The sequence below is a fragment of the Theropithecus gelada genome, chromosome 2, assembly GCF_003255815.1.
Source record: "Theropithecus gelada isolate Dixy chromosome 2, Tgel_1.0, whole genome shotgun sequence".
Lineage (NCBI taxonomy): Eukaryota > Metazoa > Chordata > Mammalia > Primates > Cercopithecidae > Theropithecus > Theropithecus gelada.
Window position 1 is genome coordinate 60,053,723 of NC_037669.1, and position 22,400 is coordinate 60,076,122.

The 22,400-nt window shown below is 44.5% G+C and overlaps 1 protein-coding gene across 1 annotated transcript in view; it reads right to left on the reverse strand.

The window, feature by feature from the left end:
- ITPR1 (inositol 1,4,5-trisphosphate receptor type 1) overlaps positions 1 to 22,400 on the reverse strand; it is a 354,161-nt gene that overhangs the window by 43,583 nt on the left and 288,178 nt on the right. The window contains exons 49-53 of the mRNA XM_025375486.1: positions 21,098 to 21,220; positions 19,931 to 20,035; positions 15,712 to 15,904; positions 8,667 to 8,789; positions 3,170 to 3,345 (exon numbers count right to left, since the gene is read on the reverse strand). Of these exons, the coding sequence (XP_025231271.1) occupies positions 3,170 to 3,345; positions 8,667 to 8,789; positions 15,712 to 15,904; positions 19,931 to 20,035; positions 21,098 to 21,220 (720 nt within the window). The remainder of the gene's footprint in view (positions 1 to 3,169; positions 3,346 to 8,666; positions 8,790 to 15,711; positions 15,905 to 19,930; positions 20,036 to 21,097; positions 21,221 to 22,400) is intronic.

Sequence of the window (22,400 nt, forward strand, 5' to 3'; positions counted from 1 at the left end):
TGATTTGTGTTAAAGAAGTGATAACTGTGGAATGATTATCACAGAAGGCCAAAGAAAAAAAGAATTAGGCAGTCCATAGAAGACAGCCTCTGAGGTACTGAACATTTTTTCTACCTAGTTGTTTATGTAATTCTTTTGTATTTCCTTCTTAAATGGTTTCCTCTCGCTGTAGGCAATCCTTACATTCCCCTCCCCACACCGATATGTAGTTCTGGTCATGTATTTCCAAATGCCCCAGCTAATGTTTAACAGCCTGTCTTTCCACCTGACGCCCAGTAGTTCAACAATTTAAATGTATTTTCACCCTGAAAACTAGATCTTGGCATGACTTCATTTTAGATGGCTACAGTATTCTTCTTGCAATCATTTGTGACTGACAATTTGGAGCCATATTCGCCTCCTTCGTTACCCAATCAAGACAGTGATACCCTCTTTGTCTGAAAAAGGGACCCAGAGTGGCAATATGGTTTGGTTCTGTGTCCCCACCAAATCTGTTAAATTGTAATCTCCAGTGTTAGAGGTGAGGCCTGGTGGGAGGTGACTGGATCATACATAGTTTAGCGCCACTTGTCCTGGATACACTATAGTGATAGAGAGCTGGTTGTTTAAAAGTGTGTAGCGCCTCCCCATCCGCTTCCCTCCTGTTCCAGCTCCAACTTTGCTGCTTTTACTCCACCAAGAGTGAAAGCTCCCTGAGGCCTCCCCAGAAGCAGATGCTGCCATGCTTCCTGTACAGCTGCAAAACCTCAAGCCAATTAAACTTCTTTTCTTATAAATTACCCAGTCTCAGGCATTTTATAGCAATGTGAGAATGAACTAATACAAGCACATTGCTTTCTGGGTGGGGTAAGGCTCTGACACTGTGTCCACCATGCATTACTATTTCCTTCCTCTCTCTTTCTTTTTCTTTCTTTTTTTCTTCTTTTCTTTTTTTTTTGTCAGTCTCATTCTATCACCCAGGCTGGAGTGCAGTGGCACCATCTCAGCTCACTGCAACCTCCGCCTCCCAGGATCAAGAGATTCCCATGCCTCAGCCTCCCGAGTAGCTGGGATTACGAGCATGTATTACCATGCCAGGCTAAATTTTTGTATTTTGTTTAGTAGAGAGGGGTTTCACATGCATACTGGCCAGGCTGGTCTTGAACTCCTGGCCTCAGGCAATTTGCCCACCTTGGCCTCCCAAAGTGCTGGGATTACAAAGGTTTGAGCCACGGTGCCCAGCCTATTTCCTTCCCATTTCTGACATCCATACCTTCCTTCTTTCTTGTACACTATGTTCAAGACTCAGGCTTGTCAAACCCAATCAAAGCGCCGCTACAGCCCCTAAAAAGCCTCTTTGCCTCTAGTCCCTCCCAATGAATCCACATCACATGCCATACCGAATGCATTTTCTCCAGAACACTTCTTTGTATGGACCATTTCTTGGCTCAAAAACACCACAGGCACTTTCCACTACCGGGAACAGAGTTTCCAACATATATTCTATGCGACACTAATCTCAAGGGATACTTACAAAAAACTGCAGGAAAACAAGTTTGGGAAACAGAAATACACTGTTTTCCTTGGAGGTTCCTAATCCATATTAGTACAGTAAAGTCTGTGAGGAAGCCTGCAGTAACGAAACCCTTCATGATGTGTTTACCCCAGCATTTTTCATGTGGATTCAATCATGGGACCCTTTCTTCACCTCATATTTATCAACGTGGAATATGCTCTGGGAATGCTGACCTGGGGGATGAAGTCCAGTTGCTTTATCCTAAAATTCAGTGCTGCAAGTGACTCATACAGGATCATTTCCTACTGATCACTACCGACCACGAATGAGGTGAAACTCTTTATTGTCTCTTGATAACATCCAGGGCTTTCCCATTGTTCTGCCCTGGCCTACGGGGCCCACAAAACCAAAACACTCTTCTCAATCCCTGCTTCATGGCCAGATCCTCTCCATTCCTTTTTTTTTATTTTTAATTATTATTTATTTATTTGTTCATTTATTTATTTTTGAGATGGAGTCTCCGTTTGTCACCCAGGCTGGAGTACAGTGGCACGATCTCGGCTCACTGCAACCTCTACCTCTCAGGTTCAAGTGATTCTCCTGCCTCAGTCTCCTGAGTACCTAGGATTATAGGTGCATGCTACCAAACCCAGCTAATTTTTGTATTTTTAGTAGAGATAGGGTTCTGCCATGTCGGCCAGGCTGGTCTCAAATTCCTGACTTCAAGTGATCCGCTCACCTGGCCTCCCAAAGTACGGGGATTACAGATGTGAGCCACTGAGCCTGGCCCTCCATTCCTTAAGCCCTAACTTCCATCCTGCTTCCTCCCTGTTATAAGCTCTTCAGCTTGACATGGCCTCTTCTCCTCTAAAGTCCTTGCTGCCTGTGCCATATGAATACTCCCTTTGGGACATTTGCTGTTGCACTGAATTACTCTATTATTTTGCAATATCACTTCCAGTTTTGCATGGGACCTCAGCTTCCTTATATGCTCAGGGCAGAAACCCCTGGAAGGCATTTTTAGATCCTCCAGTGCCTCACATGTCCAAATTTTCTCCTTCCCTTCACCAGGAAATCTCTCCAATGTATGGTTTTATATCAGTTTGTCCTAAGAATTCTCCCAGAGATGAAATTGGCTTCTATCTTTCAATGGTAGTGAAACAGCATTTCTAAATGTCACCACTGACTTTTAAACAACTATCTCTGCTTCTCCTCTTCCCTCTCTACCTGCCCCGTATTTGTATTTGGCCAGGCCCTCTTACCTCGCCCCTCTTTTCTATGTGGCCCTTTCCAGAAGTGGGTGCTGTGTTAATATTTGATCATTTTACTTACTGTCTAAAATCTCCTGTCCCAACAAACCTTTAACCAGATTGGCAAAACTAACTTAAATCTCAAAGCGCTACCACTTTTTCTGCCTATCTCCTGACAGGGATAGTCCCTAACAGTGAGAATGCTGATGTCCAAGGGATATGTTACAAGGCTCACTGCACCATGAGGAGCCCAAGGGGGAGACGTCCACCTGCAGCGATCCCTTGCTTCTGCTATTTTAACAGTTGCCCCAAATAATATTTTTCTGGACTGAAAGCACAGGCCAGGATTCTAGGAACCAGAATGCAAGGCATTCCTATTAATCTGCAAACAAAAAACAGTGGCAAGGAAGGTATTCACACTTACATTGAAAGCGCCCAGAAGAAACAAGGTGGGTTGTAACCCGACTGAAAATATCAATCGTAGAATTGTGGAGGCAATTAAGGCCCGGATGCCATGGGGCTTTGGGAGGGCAATGACGATGGCCAGAGAGATGAGCATGGCTGTCCACAGGAGGCCCGACCAGTGGGGCTCCAGGGTTCCTGCAAGGACAAAACAGGGTTCTCTCACAAATCTGTCCATTCACTGAGTACAGGGGACACACCTAAAACATGCACCATTACAGATTCTTCAATAACTTTTTTGGCTTACGAGTCCCAACTCTCACCTCAAATTCTCTGCCCCATCCATCACCAGCCCCATCAGCATTTTCTGACCTCCAAGCCTTCACACACACTCCTTCTGCTGGGAAGTTCTTCCCTTCTCGTTCATCTCAGGTCTTAGCTTTGACATCACTTCTTCCAGGAAGCCTGCCCCAATCCCCTTCCTCCCCACAAAAACATGTCAGGAGTTCCCTCCTCCTCCATATTCCCTGCTTCCAGTCATCCCTACAGGACACTATTTCCTAATGGTCAGTTTACTTGTCTCTCTCTCACCTGATTGCACATTCCCCAAGGGAAGTACCTGGTGCCTGGCAGGCACTCACGAAAAGCTTGTTCGAGAAATAAAACTCAAGCATGTGTCACACTTCACTCAGAGAAGGCGACGTGGAAGCCTAAACTTAATTTCTATTAAAAGTATGCAAAGGAAAAATGCAGGTCCCCTGCCTGAATCAGATTTCTCCAAGGGAAGGAGAAAGGCAACTTCCGTGTCATGAGCATCATCCTACAATTAGATTATCCCTGCAGTCAAAGAGCTTATACCAATTTTTGTCATCTCTTGCTACTGCAAGTTCTATTTAGAGTGTCCCACGAGACGGCTTGGTTATATAACATGAGCCAACACGGCTAAAAATATAGTTCTGTAAAACACTCATTAAAAAAAAAACACCCCTATTTCAAATGCTGTCACATTTTGAGTCTCCTTCAGATGTAAACAAGCAGCACTACATGATTAAGGCCACTTATATAAAGGAGCTTCACTTCTTCAGAGATGCTGGGATTGTGGCACCATTGGGGAGGAGACACCTCTGCAGGGTACAGCTCTTCCAGCAGCTGCTGGCTGCCCTAGTTCATTGAGTCCACGCCTGCCGGGATTCAGCCTCACTTTAACAATTGTTTCCCCCGCCCAGCCACTTACCTCTTCCCTTTTGAAATCCTTCAAAAGGCAAAGCTGATGGGGAATGGGGACAAAGAGGCAGAGGTTTCTCGGAAATTCAAGAAGTGCACATTGAGGCACATGTGCTGCTTTCCAAGCATTTAACAATTGTTAGACAATCTTGTCAAGCCCTTGACGTTGATGACCATTTATTTAGCCTATTGTCCCCAGTCTACTCTAAAGGAAACTGAGTCTCAGGTGACATTTCTTGCCCAAAGTGATGCAGCAAATGGCTGCAGACCATTTGCCTCTGAAGTCGATGGTCCTTAAACAATATTTTAAAAAATCCATGCATTTTAAGGGTAAAATTTGGTGAATCTTGGCAGTTCATATAGTCATGAAACCACCACATGTAACTGTCACCACAATCAAGATACAGAACATGTTTATCACTTTAAAAGTCTCCTTGTGCCTCTTTGCAGGTGATGCCTTGCCCCATCCCTACCCCCAGTTACCACTGATCTGGTATCAGTCCCTATGGCTTTGCACTTTCTAGAATTTCATAAAAATGGGAAAATAATCCTATCAGGTAGTCTTTTGTGCTTGACTTCTTTCACCTAGCAAGTTTTTGAGATGCATCCAGGTTACCATGTTTGTATTGATACTTTGTACTTTCTATTGCTGAATATATTATAGTATGGATATATTACAATTTATTTGTCCAGTTAACAGTCAATGAGTTTCTAGTTTGGAGTGATTACAAATAATGCTACTAGAAACATTCACGTACAATTCTTGGAGTGGACATAGTTTCATTTCTCTTGAACAAACATAAAGAAGTAGAATGCTGGATCCTACATATATGTTTAACTTTAAAAGACAATACCAAACTGTTTTCCAAGGTGAATGTATCACATTGCCTTCCCACCAGCAGTATATGACAGTTCCATCTGATCTACAGCATCACCAACACTTGGTAGTGCTCATCTTTTTCATTTGGTCATTCTAGTAGGTTTGCAGTGGAATGGTGTTGTGATTTTAATTTACATTCCCCTGATAACTAGTGATGCTGAGCATCATTTCATGTGCTTACTGGCCATTCATATATCTTCTGTGAAGTGTCTGATCAAATGTTTTGCCCACTGTTTTAACTGAATAGCCTTTTTATTATTGAGTTGTAAGAGTTCTTTACATATTCTGGATATAAGCTTTTTATCAGATATATATTTTGCAACTATTTTCTTCCAGTCTGTGGCTTACCTATCATTTTCTGAAGTGCTTAATGCCATTTTAAATGGACTCTTAAGATGATCTCAGTATCATCAATGTGACCAGTACAAGGTATGTCCCAAATCCTGAAGAGGCCAATGTAAAAATGCTGTCTCCTCACTATAACAGCAGTGTTAAAAAACACAGTGCTAGATTCCAAAAAACCAACTCTAGAAAGACATCTTTGAGACAGTTGGAGAAATCTGAATTTGGACAGGCTATTACAGGATTTGTTGTTAGTTTTGTTAGATATGATAATGGCATGGTGATTATACATATTTTAAAATGTCCTTATAAGTTAGAGATATACACTGAAATATTTATGGACAAAAAATCCAAGATGTCTAGACTTCTTTAAAATGTTTCAGAAAATATAGTACAGGGATAGATGAAACAAGATAGGCCAAATTGTTAAAGCTGGCTGATAGGTACATGGTAGCTCATTATACTGTTCTTTCTACTTGTGTGTATATTTGACAATTTCAATAATAAAAACATTTAAAAAGTAGTACTACATTTGCTTTAGCCATCATGGCATGCTCACAAATTCAGTAAGCAATCTGAAGCTGCCTGAGTTGCATGCTTTTGAAAGACTGTAACTTGTCAGTTCTAAAACAAAGGTGTGGGGGCGGTGATAGTTTTGAAAAGGAGCTTTTAAGGCCACTGGTTCTTGGCAGTCACAAACCTTGTAAGCCACAGAACCACACAAAATCAGCATACATGATATGGCTGTAATACACATTCAAGAGGGACATTATGAAATCTTGTCTTTAGGATGCAACAAATTCTAACACATATTAGCTCAAAGAAATACTTTCAGGTCAACAAACCAGATCTTGTTTCTAGGCAGGGTTAATACAACCCTTCTCCTGAGGATGGTTAGCAGTGAGTATAGAAAATGCCCTCAATGCATCTCACAAAAGGAAAAAAGAATCCCTCTGAGAGTGAATTGATGCACTTAAGGCAATATCAGCCACTAGACAATGGCAAAGGCTTCCTTGGGTCAGATCAGCCTCAGGTCAAATCTCCTAGGAACTCTGATTTTTGCTTTTGCTTTTTGTTTAGTCCATCAGCATGAAGTTCTAAAGCCCATGATTCCAAATCAGGCATCCTTGCCTCCTGCAGACCAGCCTGAGTTGATGGCTCATTCAGAATGCCCCATTTTAGAGCTGGAAGGACCCTCAATAGTCATGCCATCCAGGGGATCTCAAGCTTGGATGGGCAAGAAACACATGCTCTGGAGATCTTGACTAGTTTGGCAACTGTTTTTCCCTGGGTTCTGCAGGACTTTCTGAAGCCATATGAAAATTTTCCAACCATGGGCTTAATGTAAGCATCTCTTCACACAGAGGATGACAAGGACTTGCTGAAGTGGCTTGCCCAGAGTGGCTTGGCAAGTGGGCGGCAGGAGTCAGGCAGGGAACTTAAGTCTCTGGACTTCCTAAGTCTAAGAATGCCACGGCAGGAGGCTTGTCATTGAAGAGGGGGAGGGGGGCTGTCAACTCTGTGTCCCCAAAACGGGTCTGAATGCTGCCACAAATGACCAGTGAAGAAAATGGATGTGGTGAATAATAAAATCTGTTTGAAATACTTTTAAGGCAATGGAGAGTAAACGAAAACACAGACAAGGTAAGGGTTGAATAATCTGCTGTGAGGAGCATGACAACTTCCCTGAGGTGAAAGGAGACCTGGGCCTCCTCTGCCACAGCTGGCTGAGCTCCTCACTAGCCCTCTGCCACACATACCTCTGCTGACTGGCAGCTGGGTTAAGGTGGACATCCCCAAGGAGAAAACCTTGCAGCCCTGGGTTCTAGTCAAATGTTTTAGACACAGACATGGGCATTCATGCTTCCTGACATGACATTAAAAAAAAAAATCCCCCCTGGACTTGTGTTTAGATTGTACTTTTGGGTGGTGGGGAGGATTCAAATGGTGCCTTCCATGTAACTTAAGGTCAAACAGAAAAGCTAACTCCTCAAAAGGGTAACTTAGGCATATAAGCATTACATAACATGTCATTGCTTTCAGATTGGTCTTTAAACTGACTTATTACCCACACATGTCTGGTCAGTTGATGTCTGTATGATTAAGCTAAAGAGTGAAGCCTAAAACTTACTCCTGTGTGGTTTTTGTGTCTTATGTTTGGGCTCTTTATCCCATTATCTTTCACACAAGGTGGTTCCTGGCAGGTTGTTATATGCGTATGTGAGGTGATCTATCAAAAAGCTCTGATGAAAAATTTAGCTGGGAGGTGGACCTCCCAGGTGGCTGTTGTGGATGTCAGAAAAGGGGCCGTGAATGTATCACAGAAGGGGAGCTTTGAATGCCTGCCACTGGAACCCCACAAGTGAGGATGCTTCTAGGATGCCATTAATGTGTTGAGGGGCCCCAAATAGCAAAATGCCTCCCTCCGAATTGTCTGCCTTTTCTCAGCAAAATGTTCAGCCTGGAAGGAGGTGGGCTGGGGGGAATCCAGAAAGACCATAATCATCATGTTTTGTTATGTGAATAATGGCAGGTAGCTCTTAACAGACTAAACACTGTACAGTCTGCAGTCATTCAAGTCCTGCCTCCCCTGGCAAAAAGAAAAAAAAAAAAAAAATCCAGATATTTCTTACAAATTCTTTAGTCTGAAATCAATTCCAGAAGTGCAGTGTGGGAATACATATACTGGACTGAGCATCAAGACATCTATGTTTTAGAGTTAGCTCTGCCATTCATTAGCTACGTGACTTTGGCCTGATCTCTTAACTGCTCTGAGACACAGTTTCCTCATATATAAAACAAGGGGCCTATTAAGAGACTTTCTCACAGGTTTAATAGTATCTAGCTGCTTCTCTTTCTTTCCTGGTTAAAAATAAATGGATAAAAAAGTTAAATTATTTTAATTTAGATTTAAAACTAAATCTGTGGTAACAGCTACAATCTCCTCTTGTCTGAACGTGGATAACTGGGATCCCCCATATTGCACCAATACATCCAGGAACCACAATCGAGATGCAAGTCATAGCCTTCCTGCTGCTTCTAATAGATTTTTTGAAATTAAAGATATGGGTACCTCCTCGGACTCCCTTAAATGGGTAGAAAAACGCCACGAGCAGGTTCATCAGGACGGCCAGGTTAAACGAAATGCTGCTCCAGAAAGACATGTTGCGGGCACACCAGTACAACACGGGCTGGGCTGCAGAGACAAAGGCAAAGCCATGTGAGGTTGGAGACCCCGAGCGGGAACGCCAGGAATGCAATGTGGCCCTTCCACCCGCTCTGCCCCACAAGTCCACTTTTGTTCCCGGTTTTTACCACAACAGTAAAAATGATCGTTTGTTTTGAACTTGGTACATAATGACATCAGATTGGTTTATTTTTGTGTGGAGTACTTACTGGAACAGAAGATGTATTGGGGGTGGAGTAAGGAGAGAGGGAAAAGAGAAAAGTTGGAGCATCTATAAACCCTGTATACCCCAGTCACAGCCATCAGTTACGGAATCTGGGGGTTATCCAGAGTTCACACATTGAGTTCTTGGTTCCCCCTAGGGCTCCGGGACCAGACGAGATGCCTGGAGAGACCCAAGAATTCAATTAGCTTTTTAGAAGTGCAGGGCACTGGGGAAGGGCGAGGGAGATACAGCATTCAGAGTCCGCCCAGCTGGGCCCCAGACTAGGGCTGGTACCATTTCCACATTCCTCTCTGGCTCAACACGCTCCGCTAACACGCCAGTGCCTAAGAGCAAGGCAATGATTCCTTTCCTGGCATTGAGTCATCTGCCATTTCCCTGAAGTTGGATGATCATTCTTGAGGACAGGGAAGTGAGGGGTACAAGTTGCTGACCTGGTGGTCAGCAGCAGAGTTCCCATCTCCAGGGCTATGGCAGAGAAAGAACGTGGCAGCAAAGCCATCACAAAAGGGCAAGAGACAGAGCCACTTCGGACATTGCTGCCACCTTAATCCACCGTTGCCCACAGGTTATCCCATGCTGGCTGGGCATTCTCAGTCTTAGAACAACAAAACACTTGGTTACAGGGGTGCCTTTTTCCCTGAACTCTTTTTCAATGGTGCTTTACACTTAGGGTGACGCTCCAAAATAGACATGGTAGGCATAATTTCAGTGTCCATGTCAGAGGCGAAGTTTCCAAAACACAGTCTCATTCCATATCACCGCCCTCCAGAGAAAAGCATGGAGTACATGAGAATGGATCTCTATCGTATATTTCTTTTTCCCAATGAAGTCATCATGTAACTTTGGGACAGCAGCCAATGACAAATCCAATGGCCCTATAATAATGCTTGTAGCAGCAGCCAAGCCTTTGGGAGCTTCCAACCAAAATAAAATTATGGTGCAATTAAATAGAGCCCTGGGTAATTTATTAATCGCCCATATCATGTTTGCACTTGGTAACAGGCAGTGTTTCCAAACTGTAGAGTTTTAGAGCCATGAGCAATCATCTAGTTTAAAATCCCTCATTGTTTAAACGAGAGAAACTGAGGCTCAGCACAGGGCAGAAGCAGTGGAGATCTTGTTACCCAGGTTAGTGATCCCCTGGGGTCAGCGACAGGGATAAAAATAAATGACCGATGTGACAATTCAATGGGGTAGCCAGCCAGGACCCAGTCAACCACTAGGTAGCAATGTAGTTGTTTTGGGAAGTTGATTGCTGAAGTAAATTTAAGCTGAGACATTTATCTGCTCTAGAAACAACAGCTATTGTGTTTCTTCTGGGACTGAAGCCCATTTCTGATCTGGATATGTAAACTCCAGAAGAGGACAGAAGAGATGAATGGCAAAGAGTTGATAATTGCTGAAGCTGAGTGATGGATACATGGGAATCTGAAATATCCTCTCCACACTAGTGTGTATATAAAAAGCTCATAAAACGAAGTTGGGGGGAAAAATGGATCTGGTAAAGCTCAATGATGGTCTGTGTAAGCCAGCATTCGCTTCAGAGGGAGTGCTCAGTATCAAATGTGAGTGCATGCACTGCAGGATATGCTAATATGATTGTAATAAATGGTCTTCAACTATAGCATATAGCTCATAAAACAAACCTTATTTTTACAAAGCTAACATTCTACTTAAGTTGTAGTGTTGTTTTCAACCTGGACAAACATTCAGTACTTCAAATCAATTAGTTATTTATCCAGGTGCAAGAAGATGCTTAGAGACCAATCTTGACATGCAATGTCTTTTATTTCCTGTGGCACACGGAATTATGTCCCTGTCTACCTTTCCAGACGCTTCTCCCACTCCCCTTCCCCATATACTCTGCCTTTGTATCCCAATCTAGTGATGGTTCCCGAACACAGCCCGTCCTCTCCAGCCTCTGCACACTCCCTTTGTGTCAATTAAAAAATATGTTCATGAATTATTTGATCCTCCTCCCTCCAAGTGGTACACCTTAATGTCCTTTCCACTTGAGTATGGGCTGGACTTAACAACTTGCTACTAATAAATAAGAGTAGGCTGAAACTGTTGGTTCACGCCTTCTGAGACTAGGTGATATTAATAAAAACACTGCGGCTTCCTCCTCCTCTTCCTCTCTCTCTCCCTCTCTCTCATCAATAATTTGCTCTGAGGAAATCATCTGCCACGTCACGAGGATGCTGAAACAGACCTATGGAGAGGTCCATGTGGAGGGGAACTGAGGCCTCCTGCTGACAGCCATGTAAGAGCACCAAGGAGCGGACCCTGTAGGTCCACTTACGCCTTCAAATTATGGCAGCCTTGGCTGATATCCTGGTGACAACCTAATGAAAGACCTGAGCCAGAACCATCCAGAGGAGCCACTCCCAAGTTCCTGACCCCAAGAAACTGTAAGAAAATAAACATTTATTGCTTTAAGTCACAACATGTTGGGGCAATTTGTTATACAACAATAAAAAGCAAGTAATCTACTTTCTGTGGCAGGCAAAATAATATGCCCCCCTCAAACATGTTGACATGTGAATCATTAGAACTTGTGAATGTGCTACCTTACCTGGCAAAATGGGCTTTGCAGGTATGATTAGGTTAAGGATGTGAGGTGGGGAGGTTGTCTTGGATTATCTGGGTAGGTCCAGTGTGGTCACAAGCATCCATATAGGTGAGAGAGTGAGGGAACAGGAGGATCAGAGCCACAGTGGCGCAGCGTGAGAAATGCTCTACTGGACAATGCTGCTTTGAAGGTGGAGGGAGGGGCCGGGAGCCACAGGTAGCCTCTAGCAGCTGGAAAAGGATATGGCCTTCAGAAGGAACACCGCCCTATCAACACCTTGGTGTTAGGCCAGCAAGAATCTTTTCAGACCTCTGACCTCCAGAACTGTAAGATAATCAATGTATGTTGTTGTAAGCTTCAAGCTTTGTGGTAATTTGTTATAGCAGCAAGGGGAAACAAATACATCTCCCCATCCCCCAGTCTCTCAGGCTGCATCTATCCAAGTCCTACAGACCTTTCTAGATGCTACTTGATCCCACCTTTTCTCTGAAGCCTTCCTTTCTTGTACTTCCATGTATCAATGCTTGATTACAGCTCTGGTCACAAACAGCTTGGTATTGCAGCCACTTAAAAATATACCGTTGTTGTCTGTCCACTTCAGACAGTAAGTGCCCACAGGAGGAGTCATGGCTTACACACTGTTGAATTCCTCACTGTACCTTATAGCAGGGGTCCCCAACCCTGGGGCCGCGGACTAGTTCTGGCCCATAGCCTGTTACAAACTGGGCTGCACAGAAGAAGGTGAGCAGCAAGCAAGCACTACCGCCTAAGCTCTGCCTCTGTCACATCAGCAAGGGCATTAGATCTGGCCCATAGCCTGTTACAAACTGGGCTGCACAGAAGAAGGTGAGCAGCAAGCAAGCACTACCGCCTAAGCTCTGCCTCTGTCACATCAGCAAGGGCATTAGATGCTCACAGGAGTGTGAACCCTATTGTGAACTGCACATGTGAGTGATCTAGTAGGCTGTACACTCCTTAAGAAAATCTAATGCTTGATGATCTGAGGTGGAACAGTTTCATCCCAAAACCATCCCTCATTTCCCATACCACCCCCACAATCTGTGGAAAAACTGTCTTCCACAAAACCAGTCTCTGCTGCCATAAAAGTTGGGGACTGCTGCCTTACAGCATGTTTTCTACTTATCAGGGGCTAAAAGTTGGTTGGATCAATATACCTGCTACATTATAGCAAAAGGTGGAGTGCTGTGATCCTGGATTGGCAGGGCAATTTAAATAACCACAGCCTAGGGCATCTCTTGGTAACATTCTTTCCTAGTTTTTTGTTTGTTTGTGTTTGTTTTAGAGGAACAGGCCTTTACTGGAAGGCTTGGACTCCACATATACTTATGAGTGGGATAATCACACGGGAAAACCCCATGCAAGAAAGTGTCAGCATATTCAACTCTGCCTCGATTTCCTCTTTCTCTCTCTTCTCATTTTCCTAGCCCAGAGTTTTCACTTCACTGGGGATAGGATTTTCAGGAGAGGATGTCAGAGGAGGATGGTGAGAGAGAGGATGTGAGTGCACAGAAGAGTATGTGTGTGTTCTAGTGTAAATAAAGCAGGGAAGAGAGTTTATGAAGCGCAGAGCAATTGCATATTTTAATCTTGCAGAAGAAAATACTAAGCCCCATCAGTCTTAGACAGACCTCACTACATGTCTGAGTCCTAGCTGCAGATTTACTGAAGAAGAGATGATCCTCTGCAATGCATTCAGGAAAAGGTAAAACAGCTAAATGAATGAACCTGAAAAATGGATTCTGCAGACTTATTAGAAGAGATATAAGCTACTTAGAGGGGAAAATGCATTTCATTTTAATTATATTTCTGATGAGTACATTTCTCCCTCCCCAAGTGTGCAAATCATGGTTAATTCAGTTATTATTTTCAGTTTCTCTCTTACCAGCAGATAGTTTTGAAGCCAATTAAAATCTTTCAGCTGACAACTGCAGTTGTGCTTAAGTTTCACTGAAATGAAAACTGTTTTTCAAAAAAAAGAATGACTGAAATAAGGAAGGTATTAGCTACAATGTAATATAAGTCTTGGAATAATGACCATGCTACAATCCATCAATTAGATCATCTTAATCCCTCACTTCACAGGTGAGGGTCTGGGAGCAGTTAAGCCATTTGTCCCAGGGCCACAGAGCCTGTGGGGTGCAGAAATGGACTAGAACTCAGATTCACCACTCTTTGGGGCTGAGGGCCCTCCTACTATTCCAGGCTGGAGACAATATCTCATAAAAAGGGATAAGGAGATATCTCATCTCACCAGAAAAGGTGAAAACCTTTTTGTCATCTCCAAAATAAGCCTTTTGGAGAACCTATAAAATACATACATTATACATAAACATTTCATAAAATAATTTGTAGAGAATGAATGTATCAGTGTATGTGTCTGACCAATTTCATAGACCAATTTCATAGACACATATGCAGATAAGGCTAAAATTACTGCTTATTAACTATCATGGAGGTTTGGATACAAAAACTCAGGACTGGCCAGGCACAGTGGCTCATGCCTGTTATCCCAGCACTGTGGGAAGCCCAGGGGGGTGGCTCACAAGGTCAGGAGTTTGAGACCCTCCCTGGCCAACATGGTGAAGCCCCATCTCTACTAAAAATACAAAACTTAGCCAGGTGTGGTGGCATGCTCCTGTAATCTCAGCTACTCAGGAGGCTGAGGCAGGGGAATTGCTTGAACCCGGGAGGCGGACGTTGCAGTGAGCTGAGATCGCAACAGATACATTTTCTTCTATGTAACATAATAGCTAGAAAAATGAGGATGAAATGGGTGGGGTCTATGTCTCCCTTTCTGGGGGCAGGGTATCTTTTTCCCTCTTATTGCCCAAGCATGGTGCTCTGTAAAAGTTTCCATGTTCATGAGGATCCTGCAGCTGCAAGACTCTTTGAGGAATCTACAGTAGGCCATGAGGACACTCTGATACCAGACAGAATTGCACCTGTGTCTCCTGAGGTCCACACCGTGGAGGGCACAGAGGCTGGTCTGCTAATGGTCCCCTGGCCCCTCGGTCAGACACTAGACATGGAGCTGGCTGAGGGATGGATTTGGCCTGGCCAGACTTTTTGTAATGTTTGAAAGTGCTGCATAGGGAGGTGCCCCTTAGAGATGAGCAAGAGTACAGCGGGGCTGGAAGTGAGGTGGGAATGGGACTTTGGGCGAAACTTCTTGCACCGCCTTCTCTGCCATTAGCCTAATCTAGGGATGCAGGCAGGTAGGGAGAAAAGGGAAGAAAAACACAGAGCTGGTCCGTGCCTGCTCAGATTGACAGCATCACGGAGAAGACGAAAGCTCTGGGAAACTGACCTCCATTCCAACACGGCTGTTCTCCACCCCAGCTCTACCCCTCAGAAAGAGCTCAACACATCACAACTATAGCTGGAATCCAGCGTTTCAAATAAAAAAATCTGGCTCCTGATGAACAGATAGAAATGAAGCACGATCCTTTTTAAGTTGGTCTCAACAGCAAGCGCCAAGCACAAGGCTGGTACTGAAGGATCACATTAAAACCCCAATGAAAACCAGGAACAGAGAAGCCCCCTGGGGAAGCCCTACGAATGTGTTTCAGATGAGTAATTTCCACCTGACTGGCTGGGATACTCAATGGGACTCGCTGCTGAGCAATGATGCATCTTATGTGGCAAATGATTCCACTGCCTATAAAACAATTTAGTCTAAAATCCAAGCTACCCCGTAAAAGGGAAAATACCAGAGTCTCTGGAGCAGGTGTGCTAGTAAATGAGCCAGCAAGCAGTGTGAATTTCCTGCTCAAGTGAACCATCCTGTGAGCTCAAGGGCCTGGGCTTTTCCCTTTTCATTTTCTAGATAGAGATACCAAAAGAGGCATTCAAAAAGTCTTCCATGGAGCTTTCCAATCAAATCAACTCAAATTCTGATGCAGGGAGCCTTTTCAGGGGAGTTATCATACTTTGGCTCGAGCCCACTGATCAGCTGCAAAAGTGGTTATGAGTTCCTGGTGGAACAGAGGTGCAAAGTATCATAAATGATACTAGCTTTGCTCCTGCTTGGAAATAAACGCACCATCAAGCCCAAGTTTGTGAAATCCCAGAACTGTGTCTCTCTGTGTTGTTGCTGATGCGTTGGAACCCACCTCTCAGTTTCTTCTGCCAATTCATTTCATTGAAGAGGTCTTCAGACCGCAGAAAGAAATCGTTGATTTTGCTGCCTTGTTCGTCTCTCTCTGTAGTATAGTAAATTCGCAGTTTCGACTCCTTGGTTAGGAATTCACATATGCTGGGCACAGGAAAGACTATCTGTTCCATTGTCCGGTCTAATCTGACAATCTAGGATGAAAAAGTGGATGAGATTAAATATTCATCTTTGAAATCTTTTACTAAGACTATTTGCTCCTGGTGGTAGACTCGGTGGTTAAGATTGAGTATAATATGATCTCTGATTTTATAACCCCAGACTGGGCTGTCTGTCTCAGATTTATATAAAAAATAGCTTGGGTAACCCTGGAAGAATATTTTCCTAACTTCGGACCCATTAATTTTATTTATTTAATTTTAAATTTTTTTTTTTTTTTTTGAGACAGAGTACAGAGTCATGCTGTGTCGCCCAGGATGGAGTGCAGTGGCATGATCTTGGCTCACTGCAACCTCCACCTCCTGGGTTTAAGTGATTCTCCTGCCTCAGCCTCCAGAGTAGCTGGGACTACAGGCGTGCACCATCACACCCATCTCTCTCTTTTTTTTTTCCTCAGTATTGACAGGGTTTTACTACATTGGCCAGGCTAGTCTCAAACTCCTGAGCCCAGGTGATCTGCCCACCTCGGCCTCCCAAAATGCTGGGATTACAGGCGTGAGCCACTGTGCCCAGCCTAATGTTTATTTTTTTATCTAATCCAAGACAATGATAAACCCATTAATTTTTTTTTTTTTTTTTGAGATGGAGTCTCATTTTGTTGTCCAGGCTGGAGTGTAGTGGTGCAATCTCAGCTCACTGCAACCTCCACCTCCCGGTGAACCCATTAAATTCTAATGTGACCAACTTTTATCTGGATCAATTTACTCTGTGTTTTGTATGCATATTCACATGAGGCTAGTGCTGTCCCTAGAACTTTCTGTAATGATGGAATGGTTCTGTGTCTGTCCTATCCACAAAGACAGCCACTAGTCACATGTGGCCCCAATCACTAACATGTGTGGCTAGTGCAACTGAGAGGCAGAATATTTAATTTTATTTAATTGCATTTAATAGCCATACATAGCTAGTGACGATCATGTTGGAGAGTACACTGCTAGGCAGTGTTGTAAATCTCACCAAAGGCACTTTCTCAAATAGTAACATTGGTTATTTTTCCTAGATGGGAACTTTAAAAAGAGACCTTTGGTTATATCCAGTTGCAGTGACCTCCTACCTCTTGTCAAAGGATCTAAACCATACAATACATGAATCAACATGCCTATTTACCTCTGGGGCAGCACTCGCTGTTCTTTACGCTGGCTATGTTTGGGCCCCAGGGGTGGACACCGTGCAAGTTTCCTCCATGCCCTTCCTAGACTGGCTCAGCCCCCAGAGAGGAGGAACTCTGGTTGGATTGTTCAAATTCTAGCACACTTGATTGTGTCATAGTTCTGGGAGGCAGTGATTTCAAAAGGGCTATGGGTTACAGTACAGTAGAGGCACAAGCCTCTCTTCTTCCTCCTCAGAGGTTGGAGAAGTCAGGTGAGGCCCAGGATGCAACGTGCTCTACAAGAAGAGCTGGTTCGAGCTCTCCCAAAACCTTTGTTCCCTGATACAGCAAGTGAGGTGACTCAGGTCAAGTTGTAGTGGGAAACTCTCTTAGAGGTGAGACAGGTTCCCACAGTTCTGCCTCCATAAGTTCTGGGGGGTGTGTTCTTTAGACCAGTGGTTCCCAAATCTATGTGGAGATCAGGCTGGTTACCCTACTGATTCTTGTCCATAACCCAACCCCATTTAATTGGAATTGTGGTGTGGGGTCAGTGACCAGAACCTGCACACAAGCAGCTCCCCCGACGATTTTGGTGATTGCAAGGATCAGGGATCACCTCTGTCATCTCCTGCTATCAAGAGCCTGCCTGCTTCATATAGTCAAGTGGACTATGGACAAGTGCTTCTTTTCACTGAAGGAAGATGATCTGAGGTGTACATCTGGGTCCAGGAGGGAAAGGAGGAGTAGACAAGGAGGCCTCCTGACAAGAACTGAGTTCTAGGCTCCAGGGCCACCCAGCCTAGTACACCAGAGTGAAGACACTGGGTCTGCATGGAAAGCCCCCGGTAGTAACAAAGTGTTCCTGCCTTTGCGTCGATCACTCCCTAAGGAAACCTGAAGAGGTGGGTGGCTGTCCAAGGGCAGGATTTGAGAGCTAGGGCATGGCTGGTCACTTCTCTTTATCATTTAAGATCTACTCATAACTCGTTTTCAGTAGATTTAGAATCTGGAGTCAGAAGAACATATTCCAGTCCTTCTACGATCCCTCAAAAGCTAGGTGACCTTGTTCACACCTCTTAAACCTGATCGAGTTTCAGGCTTCTCCCCAGTGAGTCAAGGAGCTCAATGAGATAATCTCCAAGGTCCTTTTCTCCTCTGAAATTCTGTATCACAGACATCTAAAGCTTGCCTTTTAAGGGCTCTAGAGGACAGAGCTGGCCTTTCAGTCAAGCTCCTAGGCATTAATGAAAAATCAAAGATATTTGCTCACATACACTGGCATGGTTGGCTAATCAGTGAAATGATGTGTTTTATTAGGATAGCCCAGAGACCTGAGACATCAGGTCAGAACACATTCTTGAAAAGTCTCCATCATGAACATTTCATATTGCCCAAAGGAGTCTGTCCAGTCTTTAAAATCTTTGTGCCAACACTGATATTGAACTTGTGCATTTCCTCATTAGCAAAACAAAGCACATCATTCCTTACTGCTCAAAGCCTGTAGAGAGAAGTCTGTGTTCTCTTGGACTCTAAAAGACAGTACATGTACAAATGGACCCACAGGCTCAGGGACTAGACAGATTAGGATGAAAATTCCAGCTCTGCCACTGGTGGCTGGAAAAGTGACACAGCCTCTATGAGCCTTATTTCACAGCTCCCCATTTGCAAAATGGAGATATACCAATGACTTTGCAGAGGCTTTGTTTTTTTTGTTTCTTTCTTTCTTTCCCCCAGAGAAAATTATAAAGCTTTATTGAAAGAATTTAAGTCACATTTTCAATATAACAGCAACATGTGTGGCTTCAGTTTGTCTTCTTTTTAACGTACGGCTGCCCAGCACCTGCTTCTGTAATTTTAGCATTCTCTAGATTAGGTGGAGTCTCCCCTTTCACATGATGGCCATCTCCACACTCACAATGCATTATGACACCTTTTTTTTTTTTTGAGATAGCTTGCTCTGTCGCCCTGGCTGAAGTGCAGTGGCATGATCTCGGCCCACTGCAACCTCTGCCTCCTAGGCTCAAGCCATTCTTGTGCCTCAGCCTCCCAAGTAGCTGGAATTACAGGCATGTGCCACCATGCCTGGCTAATTTTTTTTTTCTTTTTTTTTTGTATTTTTAGTAGAGAAGCGGTTTCACCATGTTGGCCAGGCTGGTCTCAAACTCCTGACCTCAAGTCATCTACCTGCCTCGGCCTCCCAAAGTGCTGGGATTATAGGCGTGAGCCACTGTGCCCAGCCACATGACACTTTTTTTTTTCTTTAAACACAGATCTGATTGTAGCGCCCTCCTGGGGAAAATTCTCAAATGGTTCCCCATTGCTCTGGGGATGCAACCCAGACTTCTCATAAGGTTGGTTGATAGGACCCTGTGAGACCAGGGCTGCCTGCCTTTCCCTTCGGATCTCCGTCTGCACTGAACTCTATGCCCTGAGCCTTGAAGCCTTGCTTAGCCCCTCCGGATCACCTAGAATCTTCCCACCTCTGGGCTTTCGCTTGCTGTTATTCCCTACGTCTGAAAAGTTCCTCTTGCTAGTCTCTACCTGTTTCATCCCTCTGCTCTTTAGGGTCTGGGTTTAGATGGCATTTCTTCAGATAGGCCTCTGTGAGCACCATGATCTACAGCAGGTCTCTCTGCTGAACTTTCTTATGATGCCTCCCACCTGTCCTCGTTAATTCGTGATGAATGAGAGTTGCTCAGTGTCCTCTTCCCCACCGGACCACAAGCAGCAATAATGACTGTCTTGGCCATGGGATGTCCAGCACCCAGCCCAGGACCTACCCTTGTATCTCACACAGTACACACTCATATTTCTATTGCTCAGATGAATGAATGCACGCCAGCCCCAGAGCAGGGCATTGCACACTAATGCCTCAACACAACCCCGTGCCCAGAGTTTACTCAGCTTTTACCTCTATCTGCGCCGTGTGCTTGGCATAAAACTCGAGAGCTTCATCTCCATCCACTTGGCCACCAGGTTTCAGCATGCTCTGAAGTTCTTTGTTATGCCGAGCCAACTAGAATACAGGGACAGAGATACAGGAGGTTGGTGTCTCTTCACAACAGGAACACAGAAACTCCTTTCTAATGTTGGGTATTAAAAAATGCATAATAACCAGCAGCAAGCCGAAGGGCAAAGGTGCCACGAGGCTTGCTCCATCTGGCGTGCTGTGCACAGGCGCTATTTTGGGAGCTTGGTAGAAAAGCATGGAAAGCTTGTGACCACACATGGTTCCACTTTCCCCCGATGTCATTAGCCAGGCAGGAAGGAGATGGGGCTTTCTGTGTAGCCTAGGGAGCCTCCATTCGGAATGTTCACACACCTTCTCGGTGGCAGATGTGGTCATGGAAGGGAAAGGGGGCAGGAGACTGTTTGAAATTCTTTAACCAGTGGGTGGTAACAGGGACCCACCAACCTCGGACCCAATATCATCACTGTTGTGTATCTGGTTCCCATACCTGAGTTTAAAAGAGGTGGACGGGACAGGAAACACAAGGCCCCAGCAGGGTTACAGCCTGCTCCTACCCACCAAAAGCTCAAGGCACATCAGCATCCAAAAAGAGAAAGGCTCTTCAAAAACCTAGCCACTTGGAATTATGAAATATGGCATTCTGGTGCCAGGGCATAAAGTATTGCTGTATCCCCAAAAAAGGAAATAAAAGGAAGTCATAAGGACAAGTTCCCACAGATTTCCAAATGCAATATGCAAGGAAGCTGAAGTTTATTTCTTTAGATTGTTAAGACAGGCTCATCAATATTTATAAAAGCCTAAGACTCCTTTCAACTGTCTCCAGACAGAGTCATAAACCATCCAAGTGTCACTGCTTGGGGGTGAATGCTTTTAAGAAACACGGGAATTTCCAACTACATGACCCTATCACTGTGGAAAAATGGAAACGTCCTGGAACTCTGCACACTGGGTCAGGCTGCCACAAGCACCTGTGAGCCGCAGTCTCAGGAGTACAGACAGTCCTAGGTTAAAGTCATAAAGGAAAAGCAAGACCAGGGGCACCCTCCAGTTTGGAATTTTGGACCTATAGGGAAGCAGCACCTGGAGGAGGCACAGGAGAGGTGATACCTGATGAGCTAATATGTAGATGTTGTGCCCCACGTTCCTGGGGGACGCCGCTCCATCCTCACCGTTTTCTCCATCCTCAAATTCCACTTCACCTTGCATGTAGGCTTTCTTGATCACTTCCACCTGCAACAGGAGCCAAGAGAACAAAACTCCTGTTTCAAGGAAGACCCACACAGGACTGGATGGACAGCACGCACGCTGGCTGTCTCCCCTCCCAGGGAAAAGGCTGCTCTGCACTCTCTCCTATCAGGCTTGGATACAGCCTCAGAATCCTTCATGACACTGGCACAGGCAGTCAACGCCAATCCACCTCTCCTGTCGTGAGAAATGAAACTCATTCACTCTACTTAGACCAAGAGACATGCTGTGGGTGGTTACTGCCCTTCTTCTTTACAAGGGAGCAATGGCTTTCAAGTGCCTTGAAACAATAAATATGATATGAATGCAGGCTACAAGCCATACTTTTCCTATCTCAACATTTCCTCCCACCAACTCTCCCTACTCCCAGCCCTTTGCCATTTCAGGAAAACCTAATAAGAAGTCTATTCGCATTGAAGAATAGCTGGTGAAACTAGTTTTTCATTTTCCAAATTTTCCAGGTCCCGCACAGCCTACTCCAAATGAAAATAACAGCATGAACTAGTATTACCTACTGAGTACCTACTATGTGCCAAGGACTGTGTCTCAGTGTTTAACATTCTTTCAAAAAAATGTAATGATCACAAACATTTATAAGGTATCAGAGATTCCCCTTTTTTCTTTGAGACAGGGTCTTGCTCTGTCACCACTGTCAGGAGTGCAGTGGTGCAATCATGGCTCACTATAGCCTTGACCTCCCAGGCTCAAGTGATCCTCCTGCCTCATCCTCTCAAGTAGCTGGAAGTACAGGTGTCCATTACCATGCCTGGCTAATGCTTTATTTTTTTGTAAACACAAGGTCTCACTATGTTGCTCAGGCTGGTCTTGAACTCCTGGACTCCAGTGTTCCTCCCACCTCAGCCTCCCAAAGTGCTGCAATTACAGGTGTGAGCCACTGCACCTGTCTCCTTATTTATTTTTTTAGTGGATGAGGAAAGAGTTAAGGAGATAAAATAACATTCCTAAAGTCACAGGTAGTGAGCTGGGATGTGAACTTGGCTCTATTACCCTTCACAGCTGCATGACTTGGCTCCCAGACGACCACACACTTGGCTCATCTCATGGTTTGAGCACATTTCTCAGAGCATTTCTGTGCCTGTCTGTTCCCTCAAGTTTCTGTCTCCAGTTTCTTGAGAGCAAGGACTGGGTCTGCTCATATCTGAAT